This window comes from Harpia harpyja, chromosome 4, assembly GCF_026419915.1.
Source record: "Harpia harpyja isolate bHarHar1 chromosome 4, bHarHar1 primary haplotype, whole genome shotgun sequence".
NCBI classification, from domain to species: Eukaryota; Metazoa; Chordata; class Aves; order Accipitriformes; family Accipitridae; genus Harpia; species Harpia harpyja.
The window spans coordinates 18277061-18303310 of record NC_068943.1 but is presented as its reverse complement, the minus strand read 5'-3'; the positions used below and the strand labels follow the sequence as shown (position 1 = coordinate 18303310).

Genomic DNA, 26250 nt, shown 5'->3' with positions numbered 1-26250 from the left:
GCTATGTGCCCTGCCAGCCTTCCTCTCTACAAATCCTCCCCCACATGAAAAGTGCCACAGGGGGGAGGCTCTGTGGATGTGAAAAACACACCCACCAAACTAAATGGACCCAAAGCAGATGGGGCAGTAATGCCAATGATAAACTGCGGGTGGAAGAAAAGGAGGACGATGGAGATAGGCACCGAGCATCCTCCCCTCTACACTTCAGAAGCTGAAGAAGTTAAAGACAAACAGTTGAGTAACAGTGGAAAGTCAATCACAAGGCTTAATTTAAGCTGCATTACATATAAACGATCCCTGATGAAGAGCAGGCACAATAAGCAGATCAGAAAAAGCAGTATTATTTTTTAATTAAGAGGAAAAACAAAGATCTCTGTAGATCCTAACTTCAATACAGTTCCAATTAAGAACAATAAGGTAACGACAAACAATCTAGCAGCATTTAGCTGTGCAGCAAATGATCTCTGGTAGCATTACTGGCTTCGCAAGCAATGTATTTGCCAAGAACAACACACCTATTTAAAGAAATAACCAATAATCCCACTAGCACTTTCCATATATAAAACATATAATCCAGTGATTTCTGAGATTTTTTTACATTTCAAAGTAGACATAGAAAATTTTTTAAAAAGATACTTTCCCTCTAATTAAACCGCGAATCAATGAAAAAGTGGAAGTAGGTAGTAGCCAAAGCACAACATGCACAAAGAGAGTGCCATTTCCTAGGCAAGAGGGCTTTGCACCCAGCAGAGCAGTGCCAAGAAAGAACTTGCCACTTGACATACAGCAGTTGCATAAGTGAGAAGGCCAATCCTAATTAAATCAAGAGATTCCCACGAAAGGTCATGTTATTTAATATGCGGTTTTCTTGGGCCTTTAAAGAACACTTAACATATGGCACTTCTGCTTTTTAAGTCACATTTCAGAGACTTTTGTTATATTTGTTATATCAGGTGTCCATCTACGAAGACTTGCAGAACAATCTTGCAATACTGAATGACAAAGCAATAACAAGTAATGCACATAGGAAAACTAACCCTTACTGTGCATATACAATGACAACCTGTAAACTGGCCAAACATGCAAATGTAGCTGTTCTGGTGGTAAGGGGCTATATTACAGTAGTTCTCTTGGGAAACAAGACATTTCCTTAAAGATGCCAGGTTATGCAGTAAGATGTGTAACACATTCCTTTAAATGCTGCATGGAAGATAGACTTGGGCAAGGCGGTAAAGACCTTTCAAGAATGAACTTCACTTACATTGAGGACTTTGATTAAATCACCTTCCTGTTTTGGGCAGGGGCTGGCCAGGGGGGTGGTGTTAGGTAACATTTTTGTTTAAGGCCAACCACAACCTAAAGCATGAAAACTCATTGTAAATCTGTATCTTACATATATAATGAATGACAACACAAATGTCTCGAGACCTTGAAGCTACTGTGAACACTTGTCTGAGAACATCAGCTCAACCATGTTTGGGCATGTTATCACACACGAGGAATATGCAGGGAGGGAGCAAAATGGAAAACACCACTGCACAACTGAACAAATCCAATATGCACCATACAGCTCTGGTTCCCCGCATGGGGCTCACCTCCTCTAGCTTCAGATGGATATCTGACACCTTCATCTGTGCTGGTCATCCATGCACCCATTCTACCCAGTGGAGAAAAATCAGGGGGCCAGAGGATAATTTGTCTTGCCTGTCCTAGAGACTAAGGATGATTAGCTCAGACACTGTTATTTAACATTTAAATACCTAATTTACTGAAGAAGAATTCTTCATCTGTTATTTTAAAAAGTATGTTAGCACTGAAAAAAGTAGAAAAAAAAAAGCTACAAAGAGATCTGGACAGGCTGGATCGATGGGCTGAGGCCAATTGTATGAAGTTTAACAAGGCCAAGTGCTGGGTCCTGCACTTTGGTCACGGCAACCCCACGCAGCGCTACAGGCTTGGGGAAGAGTGGCTGGAAAGCTGCCCGGCAGAGAAAGACCTGGGGGTGCTGGTTGACAGCCGGCTGAATATGAGCCAGCAGTGTGCCCAGGTGGCCAAGAAGGCCAATCGCATCCTGGCCTGTATCAGAAATAATGTGGCCAGCAGGAACAGGGAGGTGGTTGTTCCCCTGTACTCGGCACTGGTGAGGCCGCACCTCGAATGCTGTGTTCAGTTTTGGGCCCCTCACTACAGGAAAGACATTGAGCTGCTAGAGCGTGTCCAGAGGAGAGCAACCAAGTTGGTGAGGGGCCTTGAGCACAAGTCTTATGAGGAGCGGCTGAGGGATCTGGGGTTGTTCAGTCTAGAAAAGAGGAGGCTGAGGGGAGACCTTATCGCTCTCTACAACTACCTGAAAGGGGGTTGTAGTGAGGTGGGTGCTGGTCTCTTCTGTCAGGTGTCTGGAGATAGGACAAGAGGAAATGGCCTCAAGTTGAGGCAAGGGAGATTTAGGTTAGATATTAGGAAAAATTTTTTTACTCAGAGGGTTGTCAAACATTGGAATGGGCTGCCCAGGGGAGTGGTTGAGTCACCATCCCTGGAGGTATTCAAAAAGCGAGTGGACAGGGTACTCCAGGGCATGGTTTAGGGGGCATGGTTAATGGTTGGACTTGATGATCTTGAAGGTCTTTTCCAACCGAAATGATTCTATGATTCTATGATCTGAGGAATGAATATTCAAGGATATATAAAGCAGATAATACGCTTCGGTTTTGGAAAATGATGACTGAAGTCCTATGATAAACATCAAAATCCTGATTGACATAGAAACTGTTCCTCACAACTTAATAACAAGAGTAATTGGCAGACAACAGCTATAAAATAATGGAAAATAAGTAGACTTTCATACAACACCTACATTTTCCACCACATTGCCACAGGTATTCTGGAGACCAGAAGCATAAATGAATTAAAAGATGGATTAAACAGTTTCACTGGGAAGAGTTCATTAGTGGCTATTAAGCACAATGGTCCAAGTATAGCAACGGGCTTAAAATCACCTAAAAACTGCTGACTGATCGAAGTTATGTCCAAGGAAGGATCACACAACACGGACCTTTTTCATCTTCCCTGTTTTCCTCACCTCTTGGAGACCGTGCTGGAGTGTGTGGCCAAATGGACCTTTGGCTTGACTCACCATGGTGGTTACAATGGTTCTGAATAAATCAGCCTGCTACTGCTACCACCTCACGCCACACAACCAGACTAAAACCATAGACTGCTTTAATGCACAGTATGTTTCACCACATGCCCACATCACAAATGTTTTACGTTGTGTTTTTGTTAAGTGTCAACTTTGCTCCTTTGTGGATATTACCACTCAAAATGTCATGCTGCATACTCAGTCAGATGCCATTTGGATAACATCTAATGAATAGGTTGTGAAGCATCTACGCTGTCATGTTACCAGTAACAAAACCATGAAAGAGATGGTGTGATAAATGAAGTATGAGATGAAGGAACAGTTTCTTCCTTCAATACAGGTTTGTATTTTTCCCCAGTTACCCTGAGCTTCCAGCAGTGCAAGGGCAGGGCTCAGACCACTCAGCTTCCACAGGCTGAAGGTGAGGCTCTTCCAGTGGCCGAGTGTTCAGCAGTTACCACGCAGCAATTTTGGAGACCAAGGTACTCCCTCAGTCTCACCATTTGCCCCACTGCCTCCCAATAAGGCTATCCGATAGCTTGCTGTTGAAGTTACCCAAGCCATCAACCAGGGTAACAGATCTACAGAACATTTAGTCTGGGGCTGAAGTATTAAAAGACAAGAGCTGCACTTGGATTTAAGAAGCGTAGTGAAATACACGGGGTTGATGGTTACATTTTGAGCACATTTTTAGACTGAGGAAACATGACACAGGGGTCAGTACAACATGGTAAAGATCAGACCACACATATTAGATGTAAAGCTAATTCTTCCTATTAGGGACACAAAGTTCATTTGAACATCATCTAGTGCACCATTCATTTCACCCCTCAAAAAGAGCAACAAAACAAATACCTGTGTTTTGCAAAAGGCACAGACTTCTTGTTCTTATCAGGGCGCAATGGAAGCAGTTGTTTTCCATCTATGAATTCTTTACTGACTTAGAGCCTGGTTAGTCCAGATAAACTCTCCTCCATACATTCTTCCATGACAACTGAACTCAGATAAGGTTCTCCAGCTAAAATCTGACCAGATTAAGATGTTCAGGGCATTCATGACAAGAGTGCTTTCCTTGGCCCAGCAGAGCCCAACCTTCTTTTTTCTATCCCCCACTCCCAAGCTTATGAGAATGATGAGAAGTTCTTTTACTTCCTCAAGGTCAGGCTTGAAGTGGTGGGTAGCAGTGAACTAAATGATTTACTTGGGAGGAGACACACTCTGAATTCAAAATTAGACTGAGCCTTTAACTGAAGCTGGACCATAACGAATACATTTATCTGTATCTCATATGAAGAGCATTTTTTTTGAAACCTTCAGTTTAGGCACTTTTGCCTAGAGCAAATCGTAAGTGAATTTTAAGAAATATCTATAGAAATACACCAACGTGCTACAGATAAACAAGATACTGAGAAAAAGAAATGCATAATGGGAACAGTCTTATGCACACTGAAGCTCATACTGAAAACCCTGGATGCTGCAAATACTTCAAAACCTTTATGCTGTATGAAGGAGTAACAATGTCTAACCAATAATAGTATTATCTGTACTGATCACTGATTTTTAAAAGCTGATCTGATCAAGTAACTCCTGCTATTAGCCAATGACCTTCATTTTTAAGCCATTCTACTAGCACTGGGCTCTATCCAAGTTAAAACATCACAATTTCATGTTTGGTGCATGACTTCCAGGTTATGAAGCTCCTCGTACAAAAATGTGGAGCTTATTCACTTCGAGTTCCTTTCTTGGGATACATATTAAGATTGCATTAACATTGTATTATTACTCATCAATAATGCTCCCCAAAAAATAATCCTATGACCATAGACCAAACAGAATTATGTCATGGATTGTATCTTGAGCTTGAGCTGTGCAGTCTCCTGTTGTTCCTGCAGACAGAATTAACTGCTGGTTCGTTACACTCAGAAGAGAGAGAATATATCGTGTGGAGTTTGTTTTTCCTCCAGGTCTGTAAGAAAAGGGATCGGTCTTTATGTTTTTTCAGTGTAAACTTGCTAGTCATCTGCTCAGGGGCTTTTCTGTCAGGTTTTATAGGAGCAAACAGAAGCCAGGAGGAGAAACTGTTCCCACTTAAGAGTCTCACAGATGAACACATCCCATCTTCGGAATATAGTGAAGAACAAAACATGATGTTGATCAAGCTTCCCTCCTTGAAACTACTATCTTTGAAACGATGTGAAACAGAAGACCTCGCTGCTGAGGATACCTTGGCTTCCAGAAATGTCCAGAGGCAATCAGCAGGGCGTCAAAATAAATGATTCTCTCACACCATTGTTTTTGCTCAGTCATGCCAGGACAATCTTACTGTTTCATGTGAGATAATGATGCAATAAATCTTAACAGATCTGTGCCACTCCACTCTTTTTCTTCCCCCCCGCCCCCCGCCCCCCCGCCCCCAACATGCTCTCAAGATTTCTGGCATGCAGAAAGGCCTTGATCCTGTGAGTCCTTGTGTGGCTCAAAAGGTTGATGTACTCCATTACCAGAAACAGGACAGGCTACACAGAGGTGTTATAAAGGATGAGCCTCAGACGTAGCCCTCCACCATGTCTGAAAACTGCCATTCTTTTGCATGTGCGATCCCTCATGCTCAGAAAAACAGCTTTAAAAACAGAACAAAAACCCCCAGCAGCACATTCTGTCAGAAAAACAGGGTTGCAGGGAAATCCCTGTATCATCCTAACCAGGCCAGGCTGTGCTGTCATGCGGCTCTGTTCTTTCAACATAATGTCACTTTGCTGTCCTTTGTTGGAGTCAAGATGCCTGCCTTGTTCAGTCGTTTAGCACCTGCAAACTGCGTGGCGAAGCCTAAACCGCATGTTTCATCCATGTGGCATGACTAAAAGCATGACACATGAGTTAGGGTAGCACATATCCAAGCATTTATTGCCACTCCTCCCCTTCCCTGAACACCCCTTCTGCTTCAGGTCTGCTTTGGCATTTGATTGACTCCTCAGAAAGCCAAAATTATTGCCATTTCTTTTTCCCCAGGCTACTTTTATGCCAGACTGGCAAGCTGAACCGGCTCACCAAGTGATCCCACAGGTACCAGCGTCAACTCAGGGACAGCAGTTGAGGAGTCAGGGAAGGGATGGGGTGGGAAGAGCAAAGGAATGGGACAACCTCTTCCAATGCCTGACCTAGCCTCCACTACAACTAATGGTAAGATTATTACTACAAGGAGTATTAAATCTTGTTAAGACTGGTGAGCACTCATCTTGCCCGTCTGGTAGCAGAAGTCTAGAGAAACCACCACACTCTTGTGTTTGGCCAGTTTGCTAAAGTAATGCCTTACCCTGCCAGAAAAAGCAGAGGTCATCACTTAAAACATCAGCACAGACAGGTGGAAGAATCTTGTTAGCTGCTGCCCTGAGCTTTGCATGCCTGCAAGAGAAGCAACAGAAGTAGCAGGGGATTGAGAGAAGGCAGCAGAGGAGCACAAGCCACCCGCACAAGGGCAGGGGCATGGCAGCACACAGCAGAGCTACCTGCCCATGCCGGGGGCCAGCAGCAGCCTAGCTGCAGCAGCACTGAACTCAGCGGGGGCCGATTTTCCCAAAGATACTCCCTACTAACCCCATTTGGCTGCTTCCAATCCCAGAGGTGGCTCATACCCGAAGTGCACAAACCCTAAGCATGGGAGTACCGCTCTGAACACAGCTCACAGTCCAAGCTGAATGCTGCTTTAAGGGCACTGGAGGTGAGGTAAAGCAATGCAACTGCCTTGCACTGCTAATTTCTCCTGCAATGCATGAGGAAGACAAAAATTAATCATTTCAGCCAAAGCTTCACTGACTTTTTTTTTTTCCTCCTTTTCTGAAGTCAGAACGTTTTACAGAGCAACAGACCAAGTGCAAATAGCACATGTCCAACTTCCAGGACACCTGGCTAATCAGGGTTTAGAAATACATATTGGTAAGAAACGTCAGTGTTAGAAGTTCTCCTCAGCTTTTTCACATTGTGTTAGAAGAGACAAGGAAGACAAAAAGTAAATACACTAGTCAGTGATTTAAAGGGGAGACGCAAAAGAGTTACTAGGGAAGACAGACTTGTGAAACCCTCATCTGGCTTTTGCAGCTGCTCGAGGAACGATCCACGCAGGGCTCGGGTCAGCCTGCGGCTGTGGGCTCCGCACTGGCACCCATCACCGCACCGCGGGCGAGCACTTCCCAGGTCAGCAGATGGGCACAGCAGGGTCTGGTACGGGACGGCAGGAAGCTCCAACAGAGAGATCGCCAGCGCAGGATTTCATAGGGGGGATAGCGAACGTTGATTATCAAAAATGTAACCTTTCAGTTTTTCGCAGGGCATGTTTTTCTCTTAAAATTCCCACTCAGTAGTTATTCATTACCGGTTTTCTCCTGTTAGAGAAATTACTTGGTTGGTGTGGCAACATATTCCTACCCTGAATTTCTATCCCTGTGCCTCCTTTCAGCTCCCAAGGTCTGTGAGCATCACCAGTCCCTCTTCACCCTTTCAAGCAGTTACTGTCCACACCCTACTCCTTCACACGGGCTTTTAATTACATTGCATGTGGCATCCATAGGTGTGCACAGTCCTCTTGTTCTCTGGTGAACACGTTCTGCAGTGGAGCTAGGGACTGAGCTGCAGTTCAGAAACACACTCAATGTAAAGAGCAACTCCTAAACATGCAGAAGTGGTCAGGGCTCAGTTATGGACCTGTGTGATGGGTTAACCCTGGCTGGATGCCAGGTGCCCACCAGAGCTGTTCTATCACTCCCCCTCCTTCTCAACTGGACAGGGGAGAGAAAATATAACAAAGAGCTTGTGGGTCGAGATAAGGATAGGAGAGATCACTCACCAATTACCGTCACGGGCAAAACAGACTCAGTTTGGGGAAAAATTAACTTGATTTATTACAAATCAACCGGAGTAGGGTAATGAGAAATAAAACCAAATCTCAGAACACCTTCCCTCCACCCCTCCCTTCTTCCCGGGCACAACTTCACTCCCGGATTCTCTACCACCCCCCCCCAGCGGCACAGGGGGACGGGGATGGGGTTTACGGTCAGTTCATCACACGTTATTTTCTGCCGCTTCATCCTCCTCAGGGGGAGGACTCATCACACTCTTCCCCTGCTCCAGCGTGGGGTCCCACCCACGGGAGACAGTCCTCCACGAACTTCTCCAACGTGGGTCCTTCCCACGGGCTGCAGTTCTTCACGAACTGCTCCAGCATGGGTCCTTTCCACAGTGTGCAGTCCTTCAGGCACAGACTGCTCCAGCGTGAGCCCCCCACGGGGTCACAAGTCCTGCCAGAAAACCTGCTCTGTGGGCTCCTCTCTCCACAGATCCGCAGGTCCTGCCAGGAGCCTGCTCCAGCGCGGGCTTCCCACGGGGTCACAGCCTCCTTCGGGAACCCACCTGCTCCGGCGTGGGGTCCTCCACGGGCTGCAGGTGGATATCTGCTCCACTGTGGACCTCCATGGACTGCAGGGGGACAGCCTGCCTCACCATGGTCTTCACCACGGGCTGCAGGGGAATCTCTGCTCCGGCGCCTGGAACATCTCCTCCCCCTCCTTCTTCACTGACCTTGGTGTCCGCAGGGTTGTTTCTCTTACATGTTCTCACTCCTCTCTCCGGCTGCCGAATACCGCCGTCCCAACTTTTTTTCCTTCTTAAAAATGTTATCACAGAGGCGTTACCACTATCGCTGATTGGCTTGGCCTTGGCCAGCGGCGGGTCTGTCTTAGAGCCGGCTGGTATGGGCTCTGTCGAACACAGGGGAAGCTTCCAGCAGCTTCTTACAGAAGCCACCCCTGTAACCCCACCCGCTACCAAAACCTTGCCACACAAAACCAATACAACCTGTCATGCATCTTTTAGATGAAAAAAATTACTGTTATAGAGAAAAAGATTTTTCCCTTATTTTAAAATGAGTAAGGCAAATCCATCTAATGATACTACATGCAAAATTTTTAAACAGAAAGTTATTTTAGCATAGCATGCACTCCAATGACAGTTGCTGATGTAATTTGCACTCACCATTAACTACTGCATAACAACAAAAAACATGTATCTTTTTAGAGATTATATGGTTCTAGAAATCATTTGAATGGAATCAAGGAACATACTAAAAAAAAAATCAGGGTACACAATCAGCAATACACCCTGTCTCATACACACTTCACAACATCCCTCCATTTGATATGAACAAAATTAGTCCATAAAGATTATTTAAAATTCACTTCTTCACAAAAACATCTCTTGTTGTAGGATGTATTGGAAATGGATTAGTTTAATAGTAGAGTTAAAACAAAATGAAGAACAAGCATCATACCTGGCATGCAATACATTACTCTGCCTTAAAAAGCAAGGAAATTTAAACTGGTTGATTTCTTCCAATTATTTTAAAGATTTTTATACACCTCAATGCTTCTAGAGATTATGGTAGGAGTTTTTACACATTTAAGGTTCCTGCATGGTACCCTGGCCCCAAGTTGGTACCATGAGTAAATAACAGAACTCCTTCTGTTCTTAAAAACTAAGCAGATATTTACATTCTCTGCTGGATGCTGAATATTCAGTACCTTTCAAGAACAGGCCCACAGCATGCTTTCCACTGTGGACCAGATATTTCATACTCTGCATATGTGACTTGGATTTACTTCATTTTCAGCACCATTTGTTTCTTTTTAACTTGGGGTTTGCAGACAGGAACTTATAAATATCAATTCATGGGAAGCTGCAAGTGTTTCTCCATAATCCATTTAAAGCTACCAAATTTCTACATAAGCCAGCTATTTTATTGTTCAGCCTTTGACAAATATTTGATACTTTTCTGAAAACAGTAAGGTCCCAAACTAGGCAGTGAAAGTGGGATGAAACTCAAAGAGTGCTCTTGGGTAGGCTAGAAGCATTTATGGAATTTTAAACCAGGAATAAATTAATGCTTGTGGATTCAATACTAACAACATGTGTATATATTTTATGCTAAACAGCTGTCTTAAATTGCCACTTTATCCCATCAATACTCTGAATGGTTATTCAAGAAAAAAAAAAATTAAGTCTATTTCATGTTCCAGACAAGTCATTGAGCCTAAATACATACATGAAAACTAAAATGTATAGTAACAAAGGAAATAAACTCAAGCTTCAATGAGGCGAACTATGAACTGTTTTCCAAGAGCAGAGGTAACTAATACTTACTTTTCCTCTTTGGATTTTTTTAGTTTATTCTGTAAAAATGAATACTATTCAGAAGCCAACCAGAATAGTTTTGGCTTCTATTCTATCTGCTATTTTAAAAGTTTTCTATCTTGAAAATCAATAATGTTTTCTATGCCACGTTTGCACAGCATGTTTTAACTTGCGGACCACACAGAACTGAGGATGTTGCAGATCTAACACTTTAATCAGTTTATACCTACACCCTAACCTGGATCTGTGAAATAACCTAAATTTTGAGAGAAAAACTCTTTAAGGTATTTTTAGCTTTTTTTTTTTTCCTCTTTTCCTGGTATAGAGCACATCCCTGCCCATGTCTGAACTGGCACAACTGCAGAAGAGTTAACGGTGGACAGGAACTTCCCCAACCAAAGTTCTGCCATAAAACCCACAGCCTATACCACTACTACTTCCACAGGAGGAAGGAACAAAAAAAATCTTTTGCATGTCACAATGTTCTCAACACCATAGCTTCAGCCCTCCCCAGAAGCCTCAAAGCATGGACTCCCTAAAAATCCACAACTCTGTTCTGCTATGACTAATGGGAAAATAAATCAAGTCTATCACAGGAAATGCTCTCTTTGCCACTGCCATCTCTATCATTAAATCTTAGGCTCTTATTGTAGTCTCAGGATGGCAGCAGGCAGGTGCAAGACAGTTTAAGGTTTTACAGGTCAAAACCAACACCACAACCTCTGGTTATCAGGAAAATCTCCGTGGAGCTCAAAGAGCAGTGACAACTTGCAATACTAAAGGTCATTACCTGCTCACGTGGTCCCCAGTCTGCACACTGACAGATACTGGAGAGTGTACCAGTGCTGTATGCTTGCTTTTTGCTTGCGCCTTCTGTAAGCACATGCTATGAGCTACCGTGTTATGGGTAAGAAGAACCTTTCAAGTGATCCACTGTGGTCACTCCAGTGTTCTCATAAAGTCCCATATGGACAAAACCAAAATGACCACTGTTTGTGTGGAAGGCTGAACAGGTTGGAGCTGTAGTAATCAGTAGTAGCTTTGGTGTAATGACCTTTAAGTAATGGAGTTTGAGACCCTGAGGAGAGTGAGGAAAGACAGACAGTAACAGAGACCTAGTCCAGATCGATCTAGACCCTTGACTATTAGAGAGCAGAAGTTTTCAGGCAACTAAGGGGGATCCCATGGGAGGTAGCTCTAAAAGGGCCAAAGAGAACAGGAAAACTGGAAGATCTTTAAGGACAACATCAAAGTGCAAGACTAGTGCATCCCACTACTCAGAAAAGCAAGAAGTATCTGGAGACCAGTTTGGCAGACGTTAACACATGATGGAGCTCCAGTGCAAAAAGGCAGTATATATATAGCAGGAGGAGCAAGCAGGGACAGGCTACAAAGTATGAACACAGAAGTATCAGGCAGACACACAGGGGTGGTGTCAGGAAAGCCAAAGCTCAGCTGGAGTTCAGACTTGCAGGTAATATCAAAAGCAACAACAAGAGCTTTTGTCACTACATCAGCAGGAAAAGGCTGGACGAGGGAAACATTGAGTCCGCGGCTGAATGGGGTGGGCGAACACCCACCCGTAAGGCCGAGGAGCTCCATCGCTGCCTTCTGCATCAGCCTTCACTTGGGTGGCCTTCTCACAGGCCTCCGTGCTCACAGACAAGGTTCAAGGAGCAGAACCGCCAGCCGTGAATGAGGACCAAGTCCCAGGGATTACCCGAGAGGACTCAACCCAAACAAGCCCATGGGACCCACCTGCCTGCATGCACGGGCGTTGGGACAGCCGGCCGATGTCCCTGCAGCACCGCTCTCTACCGTGCTTGAAAGGTCCTGGAGACCACGGGAGACCCCCTGATGACGAGAAGCAAGCAAACGGCGCAGTCCTCTTCAGAGAAGTCCAGAAGGGTGATCTGGGGCCCTGCAGACCAGCCAGCCTCCCTTTGCTCCATGGAAAAGTCACAGAGCGAGTCCTCTGGGAACAGACTTCTGGGCACCGTGAAGGAGGAGAAGGTGACTGGGAACAGCCAGCGTGGATTCACCCAGGGTGAAGCATTTGGTGTCGCTAATGGTACCCAATCCTGCCTTTCCTTCCTCAGTCAGCACTTGTCCCTCCTCACCAAGAACTCCCTGTTCCACAGTGCAAAACAGAAGCCCACAACTAATCTTTTGTCGGTTTACACCTTCCTGTTCACAAACAGCTGTTCAGTATTAAAACAGCAAAATGACCAGAGAAATCCAGCAAAGGGGACCAGAAAACATTTGGAGCCACCAGACACCCAGTACTTGAGAACTACCAAGCCAGAATATGACCAGCCTGTATCCAAACCATCTATCTGGCAAAAAGCTATCAAAGAAAGTGGCAAATGTCATGGAAGGGCACCTACAGTATTAAAAACATAACTGAGCGTATCTGTAACCCAGACAGGAGAGGGTGATGCTGCTATCTTCCAAGGACAAACTGACACAACTGCTAGGGAATTTCCAGTAACTCACCTACCGCAATGACATAAGCACCACACACCGCATCACAGATGAAGATCAAAGCCAAAGTCAGTGCCTCGGTATCAATATTGATCTCTAGTGTAAATTATGGAAGTAGGAAACGGGCTACAAATGCCGCTGGAGCAGCCTAAGGAGGCAGGATGCAGGTGACACCCGCGTGGCTGGCGTCCCCCCAGGGAACAAGGGGAGCGGAGGCATTTGGAGGAGGCAGGGCTGGCGAGGCTGATCTGACACGAGCCTTTCCGTGAACAAGCCTCACCTGGGAAGACCTGCTGTCCTCCCTCTGGTGCATCCCCCGCGCCTCTCCTCCTTCGCCAGCCCCTCGCTCCCTGCCCACCCCAGTGGGCTGGGGCTCCGCCGCAGGGGTGGCCCACGTCGAGCTGCCACGGGTCTCGTCGTCCTCGTCCACCTGGGCTCCATCCTCGGGCAATGGCAAGCATGGGCAGCGACCTGTGCGGACAGGGGAGGACGAACACCGCCTTTCCTTGCTGTTGGCTTTTTTGCCTGTGGTTCCTATGATTTTCCGGTACGTTTACACGATGCAACCAAGCAAAAACAACATTTGTAAAAGGATGCCTGTGAAAGCGGATGCCCCCTAAATAACAGTTTATTAAATACTCATCCTTCCAGTGTGAAACAAAGGAGGGGAGAGGTGTGAAGAAAGGGAATAAAAAAAGATATTAAAAAAAAAAAAAATCAAGAAAACAGGATCCTTAAAGTAATTTATGTAAGGGCTCATCTCCACAGGGAGAAATAAGGAAAAAAGCCAACAATGCTAAAAAATATACAGCTCTTTCAGTACTTCCCAGCAGGATACAGAACAAGAGTAAAATATACATTAAAAAGACTACTTATAAGGCAACCTCAAATAGAAGAGTTAAGAGAACATCAACAAACAAGAGAAAACTAGAAGTAATCCCTTCTCATAACAAACAACAAAGATTAAAATAATTTTGGTACTATCATAACATAGTGGTATTTGTCTCACTCTGCTGAAGTGTTCTGTGATACTGTAAATTATTGAGTTATATTGGCTTATGCTTATTTTTCTTAAGCTAGCCAGTATATAATAAAATATAATAACAAAGCACACTTACACAATACTTCTCACTTCAAATATCTCAGTGTCCTTAAAGAAATAAAGTATAGCAATTATCCAACTAAGAACCAGGAATATAGAAAGATTTTACTTCACCCTGAGCCAAAACAAAGGGAAAGAACGAAATCCCAGTCACTTCCATTTCTCTTCCATTCTGAACATACCAACGTGCCCTGTTGAACAAAATACAGGCCATCATAATGAACAGACTACTCTAATGAGCATTTAAAAAAAAAAAAAAAAAATCCATTAAACTCACCAGTGAGTAGAACAAGATGAAACGTAATGATTAACTTTTCTCCTAGCGAAATAATTTAAAGATTTTGTGATTCACCATTACTTCACTGAGACATTTCAATGGAAAACATTTTAAACACGGAACTCTAAACCATGAAGAAGTTACTGTGCATCAGCAGGTCTGCACTATCCATCTATATACATAATCACACATGGAGGTAAATGTGAGGTAATTCAAGGTAGCTTTCTTGTTAATAAAAGCAGGATTACCTAGCTCACCTTCATTGGTTTCTCCATAGGAATAGAGGGACTACATTCCCTTGGAACCTGTTGAATTTCACTGCAGTTGCAACCTGAATTAAATTTCAGATGCCCTACCAGGTAAGTCATGAGATCAGAAGAGTAACTGCTTTTTAGATGCCAATAATTGTTTTGCACGAATTCTAAAACTCACATTATTGTATCTCAGAATTGCAGTGCACTGTGACATGAAACAACAGAGGCCTGCGTTGAGTTTCAGTGCAGAAGCGCAACAGGATTTTAGACTACAGCGCTGTATACCAGCTGATATATGGCATGCTCTGCGCTCCCCTGACTACAGCATTAATAACTTTCCAGCAGGATGCAAAGAGCAAAAATCTGTACCTCACTGGTTCCTCAATTAGGATTGCAAACTAGATCAAAACTACAGTTAAGCTGTGAATATTTGATTCCTGAAAGAAACAGAACGTGGAGCACACACAAGAATCATTGGAACAGGGGTTATTGGGGGAATGATGTAAATGTAGATATTTGGATGGCTGAAAATTTTTCTTACACTTCTTTTTTTTTTACATTTTCAACTATTTTTTTAATGCAGTAAAGGAAATGTTGACTTTTCACATCTCTATAAAACACACAATTTTCAACCAAAATGTGGATTTATAAATTGACAGTAACCGACAGATATACAGCTTGTATGTACCATGCTTGTTTTTCTTTATGGCTAGAGTTTCTCAGCTGAATAAATCTTCCATGAGATTCCCATCATAAGCTCTGGTAGCAGAGCAAGCTGAGAGGTCATACATCATCAAAAAAGCGGACTGGCTTCAAGGTGAGCTCACAAAATGATTGACTGGGGATAGAAGGCAACCCAACTATAATCTCACGACACACTTCAGCACTACGTTCAAATCAAAGTGTTGACTTTCCTTCTCCCAAAGCCAACATTATTTTTTCAGTCCATATAAGCACACAAAACTGTCATCAATTCATGTATTTAACATATGATATATTGTGCAACTACGATTTTTCTATGGAACTATAACAATATTAAGTTATGCTAATTTCTGGGTAATATCACACATTCTCTTTGAAACTCTTTCCAGTCTTGCAGATAAAATATTATCCTTCTCCTCTACCAAATACATCCTCATAAAATCTAATTTTTTAGTAAGTGAAATCACCTTCTTGCTGCTATTCTATCATTATACATATGGGAAACCTCTTTCTGGCATGGCACTGTTAGCTAAACATGAGCTGTTTGGAGAAGAGATCTTTCTCTGCTTCACTCCTTTTAGACTTGCTACTATATTCCTAATACACGCAATCATTATTATCTGAAGATGCCCATTAAAAGAGTGTCTAAACACAACTTCTGATTAATTAAACCAAAACATCCAGGGACAGCCCTTTATTTGTATAGTGCCTAGCACAATGAAGTCCTCGCCCACAACTGAAAATCTCCCTGTTCCTGCCATATATACCACAAACGATACCAGACAGAATAAGGAGTACATTCCCTGCAATGTTCTGTAACAGCCAACTTAAGTGCCTAGGAAAGGAAAGCAATGGCAGATAGCAGTCAGTAAATTAAGTCTCAGAGGATCTGGGATCCTTCTCTTAGTGAGAATTTCAGACAGCATCATACATCTTAACAACCCCACCTGCATTTTCTATCTGTAAACTTGGTTAACTTGGCAAAAAGACTGCCTGGCAAGCGTGACAGTGAGTGTGCTGACTGAGCTGGTCAAGTTAGCATTTCCTATTAGTCTTAAATCTATTACCTTTCTACTGCACTTTTGTGTCTGATCCCTGGGGAAAAAAAATCCCAAATAAATAAACCACACCTACAACCCTGGCGCAAAACCCCCTTAGCTCTCTATTCTATAGGAGGGCTGACTTCAAAAGGAGTAAGGAACATCTGCAACACTACAAATACTCAGCATTTGGCAAGGCAGCAGAGCAGAGACATGCCCAAGGTAGAAAGTTTGGGTCCCAGAAGCAGTAAAAGTGTCTCAGGGTATAGTTTCAGATACAGTTAACCAGCTCTAACTATAGGCCTTTGTCAAAAGCAGCACCCACAATCTTCTTTCCACCCTTCCCCTCTCCATAGGATGGAAGATATCCATGATTTCCTAACAGCATGACTGCAGGAGGTATACAGCCATTCCCTTCTCCTGTTGGGTTGGGTTTTCTTGGATCAGTGATCGGCTGACCCAGCTCTCCCTGATGTCGTTCAGTCACTGGCAATGGATACAGCAGGAATGTTGTAGGAGTTGGCTACCTTTTATTCTTCATGCGAGCCTCCACTTAACATGAAACAGCACCCACAGTATTTATCAGCTTGTGGTGCTTCACTCGGCTCAATTAATCCAGCTGATGTAGCTGTGGTGCACCCTTCTGGGTTGCAAGCATATCCTTCAGCAGCGCTCGGGGAATACAGCTGTTATCTCCTTAAGTACATCTCACATGGCTTTGCATCATGCCCTGTAGGTTATGTCCTTACTGGTCTTTGGGATCAGATCTTGTTCTCTTTCTGAAGAATGTAATATATTTATGGCACTGTAAAGCAACTAACGAATTGTATCAGCTGTGTTTCTAACACCTCAATAACACTCCTCGAGTATCATCTATTGCAAGATGAAGAAAACAGAAAGCAAGACGGGCTAGTTTCTTTGCAGAAGAGATTGATACATGTGCACTGTCCATATGCTGTTTGTTTCCCCAAATCAGTCATGCTAAACATTAAGTAATTCAGAAAAAAAAAAAATATTTGAATGAATGAAGCAGAGATTTATAAATTACAACAGCAAATACTAGAAGTGCTCTTTTGTCTAACAATACAAAGAATGTACATAAGCTGAATGAATCAACATAAAACAGTTCCCCATAGAGTCAAGGAGCAAGATTTGCTGTTGAGACTATTCTCAACTGAATTTCAGTAGTTATTTTTGGAAATCTTTGAAAATAAACCAGATTTCTGTCACTATTACCAAGGCTGAGGTAGAAAATGTTTATGTGTATAATAACATAAGCATCGGTGGCATTCTTCAGACACAAGATGACAAGATAATTTGGCTAGAGACAAAAGACACAGAGAACAATATTGGCTTGTTAAAGAGTTTTGTCATTTTAGTCATTCTTTTCATAATTCAGCCATGACAAGGCATGGGAACGGAGACAGATCAAGCAGAATTAGGAGGTGAATTCAGAATAAGATATATAATCTTCAAATAATGATTTGAGGGGACAAAATGCAGGCACAGGAATGGGTGAGATTGCAGATCTGGAAACAAAAAGGCTGATGAAAATTAGAGGTTCATTATTCTCTGTAGTTGAAGATTAATTGTGGGACCTAGGTCCCACATTCATATCTCCTTTTAACAAAAGCTTATGGCCTGGCTCTGCAAATACTTGAGAAAGTGTAACTTCATGTGTCCAAGTCAGACACATTTACCAGTTTTTAGAAACTGGGTCACATCCTGCAATGACCAGCAAGACTTTCAGACTTCACAGTGAAGCCAGTCAACACTATCTATCCTCACTTCTTGACAGTAGCCATCAGCTAATAAATTCACTGCCCAGTCTGTATTACCGTTTAAATTAATCCAGCCTCTGCACATTTTTACAATGAGGAGTATTACTTTTCAAAATAGTTTTTGGCAGAGCCAAAGAATGAGTATTTTTTTCCTGCTGAAATACCCCACCTTCACTTACATGGGGAGGGACTACCTTCTTCATGTCCTTCTCTGAAGCTGGTTACTGACACACAAAGATTTTACTGCAGACCAAAAGATCTAAAGCTGTAGGTCACTGGAGGATATTAAATGATAAGCAAATTCACATTTCTAAAGTAATTCTACCAATTTATTAGCAATGCTAGCTCCTGTTCCACAGTAGGGGAGATAATGACGAAGCCTTGTTAAAGGGCAATGCGATATCTTTTATGTAATGTCTTTTTTTCATTTGTGATAAAGTCATTAAAGCAGCACTGTGTCTTCTTGAAGCCTCAAACAATAGTCTGCATTAAATCTCCTGTGCAAAATTAAGGACAGTAGTTCACTGGAAAAATAAGCATCTGTTCTTGCTAATGCTGATGGCCTTCTAAAAATCATTAACTATTCTAAATTGGCGACGATAAAACAAAGCAGAACTGTTTTAACTTTTCCCAAAGCAAAGAGAAAATCCATTTCCCTTGTAAATACTTCTTTGTTCCAAATTTGCCCAGTAACCTGTATCTCATGAGGTATGTCTCCTTTTCGGGCTGCCTAAATCCCATTCTCCCACAAGCATCTAGCTTGAACTCAGTGTCTTTTAAACCCCGGTTGGTAGAGGTTTGTCTTCACTGCATCGATGCAGGCTGTAGCTCCTGAGACCTGCTCACCTCTCCTCTAGTCACAGGCTCAAAGGAACTGGTGCATGGGGCATAGCTGAAACACAGGCATCAGCTCCAATTTCCTTTCAGCCTCAGCTAGAGACTGGGCTGGTTTGCAGTGGGTGTAGCTCACACAGCTTCATTCTCTCAGGGCTACCCTAAAATTTCAGCTGACTACACTTTATTCATTCGCTTATTCCTTCTGATGTATTCCATTTTAAATCCACCTTCGCTTGCTCTAGATATGTAATGCTTCTGCAGTGTAAGGACTGAGATACTATTTAAGAATACTGCTTAAAAACCTTTTCAGAGGTATCAGCCCCGGTTTGGACACAGAGCACCCAAACACTGGGCAAGACACAGACGAATCATGAAACAAAACATCTCCAAACAAGAAAGTTAAAGACCCTGTAGGTTATGCATGGATGGTACAGAAGAACCTTACGTTATACTTAACCTCTCCTGCAAAAAGATTGAGGACTCCAATAGGAAAACCAAAAGCAACACGGGAATATAATGGATTGATTGCCTGGCTTAGTATCCAAATACAGTAGAAAACGCTAGTCTCGGCTCAATGATTTGCTCTGTCCTGGTTCTTATCTACATCATGGATGATTTCTACTACTACCACCACCACACGTAGTCAAGAGACAACACCTGGTGAAGACCAGGTTACTCAGAGCAGCACAGGGAAGATGAATTTCTGATGAATGAAATGCATGTGGCCAGATAGTGCCTATTTCACTGTAGCCGTATGCCACAAAAGGTAAGTGAAGAACCAACTTAAGGTTAAAAGCCAGTGCTGTTTGTATAAAATCTCTTTGGTTTTTTTTCTCCTATTGTGCTTCCATTTTGGTAGAGTAGGTGTAAAAGGAAGGGGAATGTTACTACTTTCTGAGCTTTTTATTTCTGTTGTCAAGTTACCGCAGCGATCATCGTTCACTTTACCAAGGTTGCTAAGCGGTGGTATTTTCTACGGCTCGAGTCAATAGGTTGATGGGTTACTGTTCACAAACTGTAAGGAGACACGTGAATTTCAAAAAAAGGCTTGTAACAAAGTCCTAGGATAAACACACTTTGTTTAATCATTACACTCATCAAATTATGAAATAAATTGAAACCTTGGAGTAAAAATGGACTCAAACGCTGTGATCATATCATCTGCTGAAGTAACCCACCAGGCCAGAATCGTACACATAACATCATTACGACAATTCCCATTTGAAGCAGGGATGTACGCATTTCACTCATCTCCTTGCAGTCTTGAAGCCAAACTCAGAGCCACAGGGGTTCCTTCTGGCCCTGACTCTGCCACAAATTCAGCACTGGCACCAAGCGACTCCCGAGAAAAGCTCTGCACCTTTACCTCACCTACAGTTGTAACGCACAGGACGCCCCGGGAACACGAAGGTGACGAGGCATACCGGCACCCGAGTGGGATCTGACCCAGCAGCAGCCTGCCGTCCCTCCAAGCACGCCCGCTTGGCTCCACGCAACAACTGCCCACGGTGCGATTAGACTCGACTCTGCTGGCTGCTCTCTCATCAGGCCAGCACGGCAAGAGCCAGGACAGTGGGGAGGACTGGCTGGGCGTCCCACACGGCAGTGCATGCGTGCATGGTCAAACAATATCCACATTCCCCCAGCAAGGTCCTTTCTGTGAATCCCACCTTGGAGGTCATGAACAAGGGACAGCTAATCAAGGCACAGCTACTGAGAAAGCACCTTTTCTGGATTGCATCTTCATGTGCCCTGCAAGAAAGCATTCAATATCCCTACAAGAAGTAGGCACATATCCTTGGAGCCCACAATTAATTTCATCTTAATTTCAATGAAGTTTTGCAGTAATTGCCTTGTAAAAAACACCTATCACCATTAACACAGAGGACCCGCCAAGACCGGGCTGCTAGGCTATCACATGTGGCAGCCTCCCACACTGCAACAGCAACCTGAGGAGCAACCCCCCTTGCTTCACCACGCATTGTGTGGCCTGGCCCCAAAAGGGCTAAGCAAGATCGTCACAGAGCACCACGAGGCAATTTTTCTGTTGCCACTGGAAAAGGCAGGAAGCTGATGCTGATTCAGATTAAAAATTAGGTGCATGCTTTCACAACAAGCACGGGTAACTACTAGCATAGCTGTGGGAGGTTCATGATTGGTTTTAAAATCAACAAGATGTTTATTTGAAATATGGGCTCAGACTTAAAGAGGAGACAATTCAAAGTGGTCCCATAGCCCTTCTCAGACAAAAGAACAGATGGTATTATCCCAGCTCCTCCAAAGCCTCATTAGCGAGGCACAGCAACTCAGTGCTCTCTGCTCTGACCACTCAGCGCTCACCACCCTGGTCGAGGACCACCCTGGTTGAGGACCACTGGTGCTTCAGACTCTGTTAGTTTCACTCCTCTGCAACTGATACGGCCTTCAGGATCCCCTAACCACATATTAAACTTTCTTTTCATAACCCTTAAACCATGTCTCACTTCTGCCCTTGCAGCAAACCTAGAGCCAATAGCAGATACCAAGCAGGAACAGCAAAAAAACCATCCGTCTCCCTACAGCTTTTGGAAAAGTTTGTCTAGTCTTGTCTGGTGTTCAGCATCCTAAGTGATGACACTTTGGCCACTACCTTCAGAAGACTCAAAATGCTGTCTTAGTTTGCAAATTTTCAAAGTAGAAATCACATCTCCCTGTAAAAACATACACTACGATGGAGGTGCAACTCTAGGGACTTTGGGCACTATAACACCACAGACAGAGATCGCAATTTCAGATTCATACTACTTGGGATCACGCTTTAGCTCGCGCTCCATGCTTTTCACTTACGATATTCATCTTCCCAAACAGCTCCACGTGCTGTTTTCGGTAATCGCATCCTTCAAGCACTTGTCCCTGTTATGTCTACCAACATCTACATATTCACAACAGTCTCTGAAGCACATGCTAAACATCTGTTTCAACCACCTTTCTCTTCAGAGTTTAAGCTGTTTGCTGGAAAATTGCCATCCTAATGGCTAGCTCCTCTGTTAGTGAACTGGAGAATTCATTTTGTATTTATTGATTGTTCCCTAATGAAGAGTCATAAAGGTGCCAGAGACTCTTGACCAGGCACTACTTAATTAGTACCAAAGTGCATAAAATCCCAAATCAAACCGAGCTCTTTGTCTAACGGCTCAGTCACTGGAAAAGAAAAAAAAATGACATCATTTTCTGCTTACACAGAAGTCTGTAAAATTTTATTAAAAAAACCCTAAGGAAATTAAAAAACTATATAAATTGTTCATTTCCTTCCAGTTCCTAAGACACCAAATAGGTCTTCCAGAATCAAATCACACTTTGCTAAAGGAAGTGTTCTTCATAAAGGACCCAGCAATATGCATTATGCATAGAATTTCTTTTAAACTAGACAAAGGCAAATACCAATAAACATTTGTCTTCTGAACAATAGTGAGAAAGGTTTATGTTACATAAAAAGATATAATGCAAAGCATCCAGAAAGTATTAAAAATTACCTCTAATGGATCCGTCTTTTCATCATCGTGGCTGCTACAATAGTCCAACTTTTATGTTTCCTCAAACTACTTTGTACTGCAGTATTTTCTGAGGGTATTTGCTCTCAAGAAGGCAGAGAGATGAGCAAGAGCTCCATTAAATGTCAAGTTTTATTTCTCTCAAACTTAAAGCCTCAAAAAAATCCTGAGTAACTGATATCTCCTTGCAAGTCTTTCAAATTAAGTCATCCTGAAAGTTAATTCCCTCTCTTCCATATCATTTAAATTCTCAATTAAATAATTGAGAAAATAGCAGGAAGAAAAAAAGCCAACTAACAGAAGGAGGCAAAAGGCCATCCCTACATGGCAACAGCACTGCTGCTTCTATTATGCTCTCTGCTTGTTGAGGGCATCTGTCTTCAGAGCAGTAAAGTGGCTTGGATTCTTTGGGATAACTTAAGATGCACACAAGGAAATAAAGGTTCATGATAACACAAAATCCATTAAATACACATGCCCTCATAGTAATCTACAATCCCTGATATAATTATTACCACATATGTAAGAAAATACCCTTAATCTGTCCAAAAACAGTCTTCCATTTTTCTAAATCTACCACTCAAATGCCAAACACTTCTTCTGCAAAAAATTCAGAATCCTATTCATGATCTCTGTCTTGTATTCAGCAGTCGACGTGATACCAGCTTTAACCATCTGAGGCTTTTAGCCCTCTTAACATAATGATAAACAAGTGTATTCCACCAGAAAGAGAGCAGGTTTGCACAAACAGAAAATGGAGTAGGACAAGCATATAAAGGATGAAACAACCACAGTAAGGCAAATATTCCAAGAAGGCAGAACATAAAGATACGTATGGGCTTCTCAGACACAAGAATTTGACCTCTTTACTGTAATCCATTATTTTTTCCCGGTTTTTAAACTGCACCTTTTTTTATAATCATAAAATTACACCAACAGCATCTCAGCTATGACAGATAATTCCAATAAGTCTTCCACAGAGTTTTGTTTTGTTTTGTGCTCCCAGCAGATGAGGCCAGATGCTCACCGCTACATCTCCCAAGAAAATGAGCTCCAAAACGGTAGAAATGAAGAAAAACATAGAAAAGAAAATGACAGTACAACAGGAGGGACATCTAACCACAGAGAAGCTTGGGAAGGGTCATTACCGCGCTGCAGAGTGAGGCTGCACAGAAACTGCTTACCCCTTGCTCAGATTCCAGCAGCTCTGTTTTAACTCTGACTGCCGGCATCCCATCAAGCATTAACATTCTGTTCTCAAAGGCGCTGATGTCCTAAGGCAGAAAAGGACAAGGTTAATCAAAAAAATTATTAACAACACCGGGTTTAATTCACTGGTTTAGTTCTGTAATATTGTAGACGCAAGTAAGTTTCTTTTAGCAGAAATAAAGTTAGCAAAGATATAATATTAATTTTAAGGAGTAGCTACCAAGTTACTACTTCTGTTAAAATAGTAAATTATACTTTCAATTATCCTTAAAAGAAAGCTAAGTCTTTGTAAGCAACAAGGGAAAATCATCTCCAATTACTATTTTTTAATTTGAAATTAATCACGCAGGAGCACGTATATAAATTCCTTGCTTTAGAACTGGAAAGGAGAGCAGTGATGTCAAATAGCTGCAGGTTTTTGGCAGTATACTTAGGTATATTTGATTTCAATCAAAACGTTTGTACTTCTGTATTACCTAGAGAAAGCATATGCTTCAATTCAGAGAAGTTCTAGTGAAGGCCTGTACACACAGACACACACACCCCCTCCCCCCCATAAATTAATACACATCAACAGCTCCTCAGATTTCATATCATTCATTACCTTGTAAAGTTATGAGCATTTGTCAATGAAAATCTCCACACACTCACCTCTGACACAAAAGAAATAAAAGAGCATGTTAAAAGCATGCATTGTCCCTGTAGTAATGGGCAATATATGCTGAAAGCTTCAATCTGAAGACAGATTTGCAGAACTGTGCTTCCCTCAATCAACATCCCTGCTCTGAATGTCTCATCCCACTGTTGCTGAAGCAGTTTATGTAGACATGCAAAACAACCCCTTGTGCCTTCAGTTCAAACACTACCTCAACCTGAGTCAATTTTCTATTCCAGCCAAGGCTCAAGGCTGCTGTTTGAAAGCTAGCCCCTTCAGCTGCCATTTAGTTTGGACAACATGGACAGAATAAAAGGCATTTTATCCCTCAAGCTAGAATCTGACCTTACGAATCCAGACACCCTGGTCAGCGGTACAGAAATACAAAGACATCACAGCTATTTTTCAGATAGTGAAACTGTAGCACATATAGCTTATAAGTGACTCCTTCACAGCCACTTACTTATCTGCAGCCCCATCTGGAAGGCAGTATTTGAGACTGGAGACTCACCTTCACTGCAACTGTTACCTCGTAGTCCTCAATAACCACCCTGTAATGGAAAAAACACTTTCCCTGTATTTCATGGGCAGCAGATCTGTTCAGTACTGTGTGGTGCTGTTATTCATAAGGAATATGTTCATAGCCCTGTTTCTTACCATGGCTGCTTCAGGGGAATTTTAAGGAAAATGGTCTGTCATAACGGAGCTTCCAAAATACATTTTAAAAACTTAAATTATTTTAAACATTTCTTTTTTTTCCAATTAACACACCTCATCCCAGGATCTTCTTTTTCAGGGATATAAATATTGCAGCAACTGTTTATTTTTGTATACTCCTTTACTTTATTGTAATTTAAATAACATGCTGAAAAGCAGGGAAACCGATACGCCCACGCTCCAACAGGGTGCCACAGGCAGAGCAAATGACCTGCTTAAAATCGCCGTCGCCCTCACTTTGAACCCCATGTGTTACAGCGCGCAGAGCTGCGGTTTGATACTACAGGGCGGGCAGGAACTTGATGGTAAAGCAGATAAGCAAATGCAACAGCAAATGCAATCTGTACTTTTTTCCTTAAAAAGTACATTTATATAGTTCATAAATGCTTAAGTTATAAAATTTCAGATCAAACAAGTACTTTTCAGCAGAATGCCTCTGCATTCACAGATGTGTGAATGCAGACAAGTCAAGCTGTTGAGATGTCCCAGTCCAGGCTATGCTACCGCTGCCTATGTATTTTAAGCTCGACACAACAGGAAGAAGAAGAAGAAAAAAATGCTCTTCCTATGCCTTCTCAGCAATTTATTTTGTGCACCTTGAATCTTTATTCAGCGTTCAAGGCATGAGATGGGGAAAGAGCAGGAGGGACTCTGATGCCACAAAACAGCTGGCCGAAATTGTTGCAGGCTTTGCATCCCTCTTCCCAGCAAGGGTGGTGCACTGTTTACTTATCAGAAGCGGATCTCGGGTGTCACTGAGCTCAAGCAGTTTGGATGTGGTTTGGGGTGGAGCGAGAGCAGGAGCCAGCCTGGCATTCCTGGCTCCTCCAGCGCCTATTCTGCAAGCAGAGAGGTCCCTCTCCCTTCTTGATTTATAGGCTGTGCAGTTGAGTTTTACAGCAAGATCAGGAATATACCATCATCAAGCATCCCTTAGGCTGTTTAGCTCATAGACAAAGAAGGATGAGCCGATACAGCTTCGTGTCCCTGAGGAGGTCTTACCCGCCTGAACGAAGGGACGAGGCTGGCTTGCGCAGGAGGTGCAGGCAGGAGGAGGGGGGAAGACAAAGCGCCACCGAGGAAAAGCAGGTTTAATGAACTGTTAGAATCTGATTAGAGGCTAATGTCCCTTTTAGTGCTTTGTACCAATTTACAGCTGATATACTTGAACCATTTTTCCCAACTGACTGTGATAAACTCATTAGTTTTAAAAATGCAAGTTAACCAGAGCCTTTGAAGTTTAAAACTGATAAATCATGAAAACCTGACTGGTTCATGTACCATTTAACACATTTACATTTAACTAAATTTTCGTAGCGCTTGCTTCCCCTTTTGTTCTCTAAA

General features: G+C 42.8%; 1 protein-coding gene across 10 annotated transcripts in view; it reads right to left on the bottom strand.

The window, feature by feature from the left end:
• Positions 1-26250, bottom strand: part of KLF12 (KLF transcription factor 12) — a 256306-nt gene that overhangs the window by 130826 nt on the left and 99230 nt on the right. For 8 of the 10 annotated variants that reach the window (XM_052785981.1, XM_052785983.1, XM_052785982.1 and 5 more), the window contains exon 3: positions 23510-23599. The exons of 1 other annotated variant lie outside the window; for it this stretch is intronic. In XM_052785981.1, coding sequence (XP_052641941.1) covers positions 23510-23599 — 90 coding nt within the window. Of the gene's footprint in view, positions 1-23509; positions 23600-26250 lie in introns of those variants that run through there. One more of the 10 variants, XM_052785980.1, reaches the window with a different exon arrangement.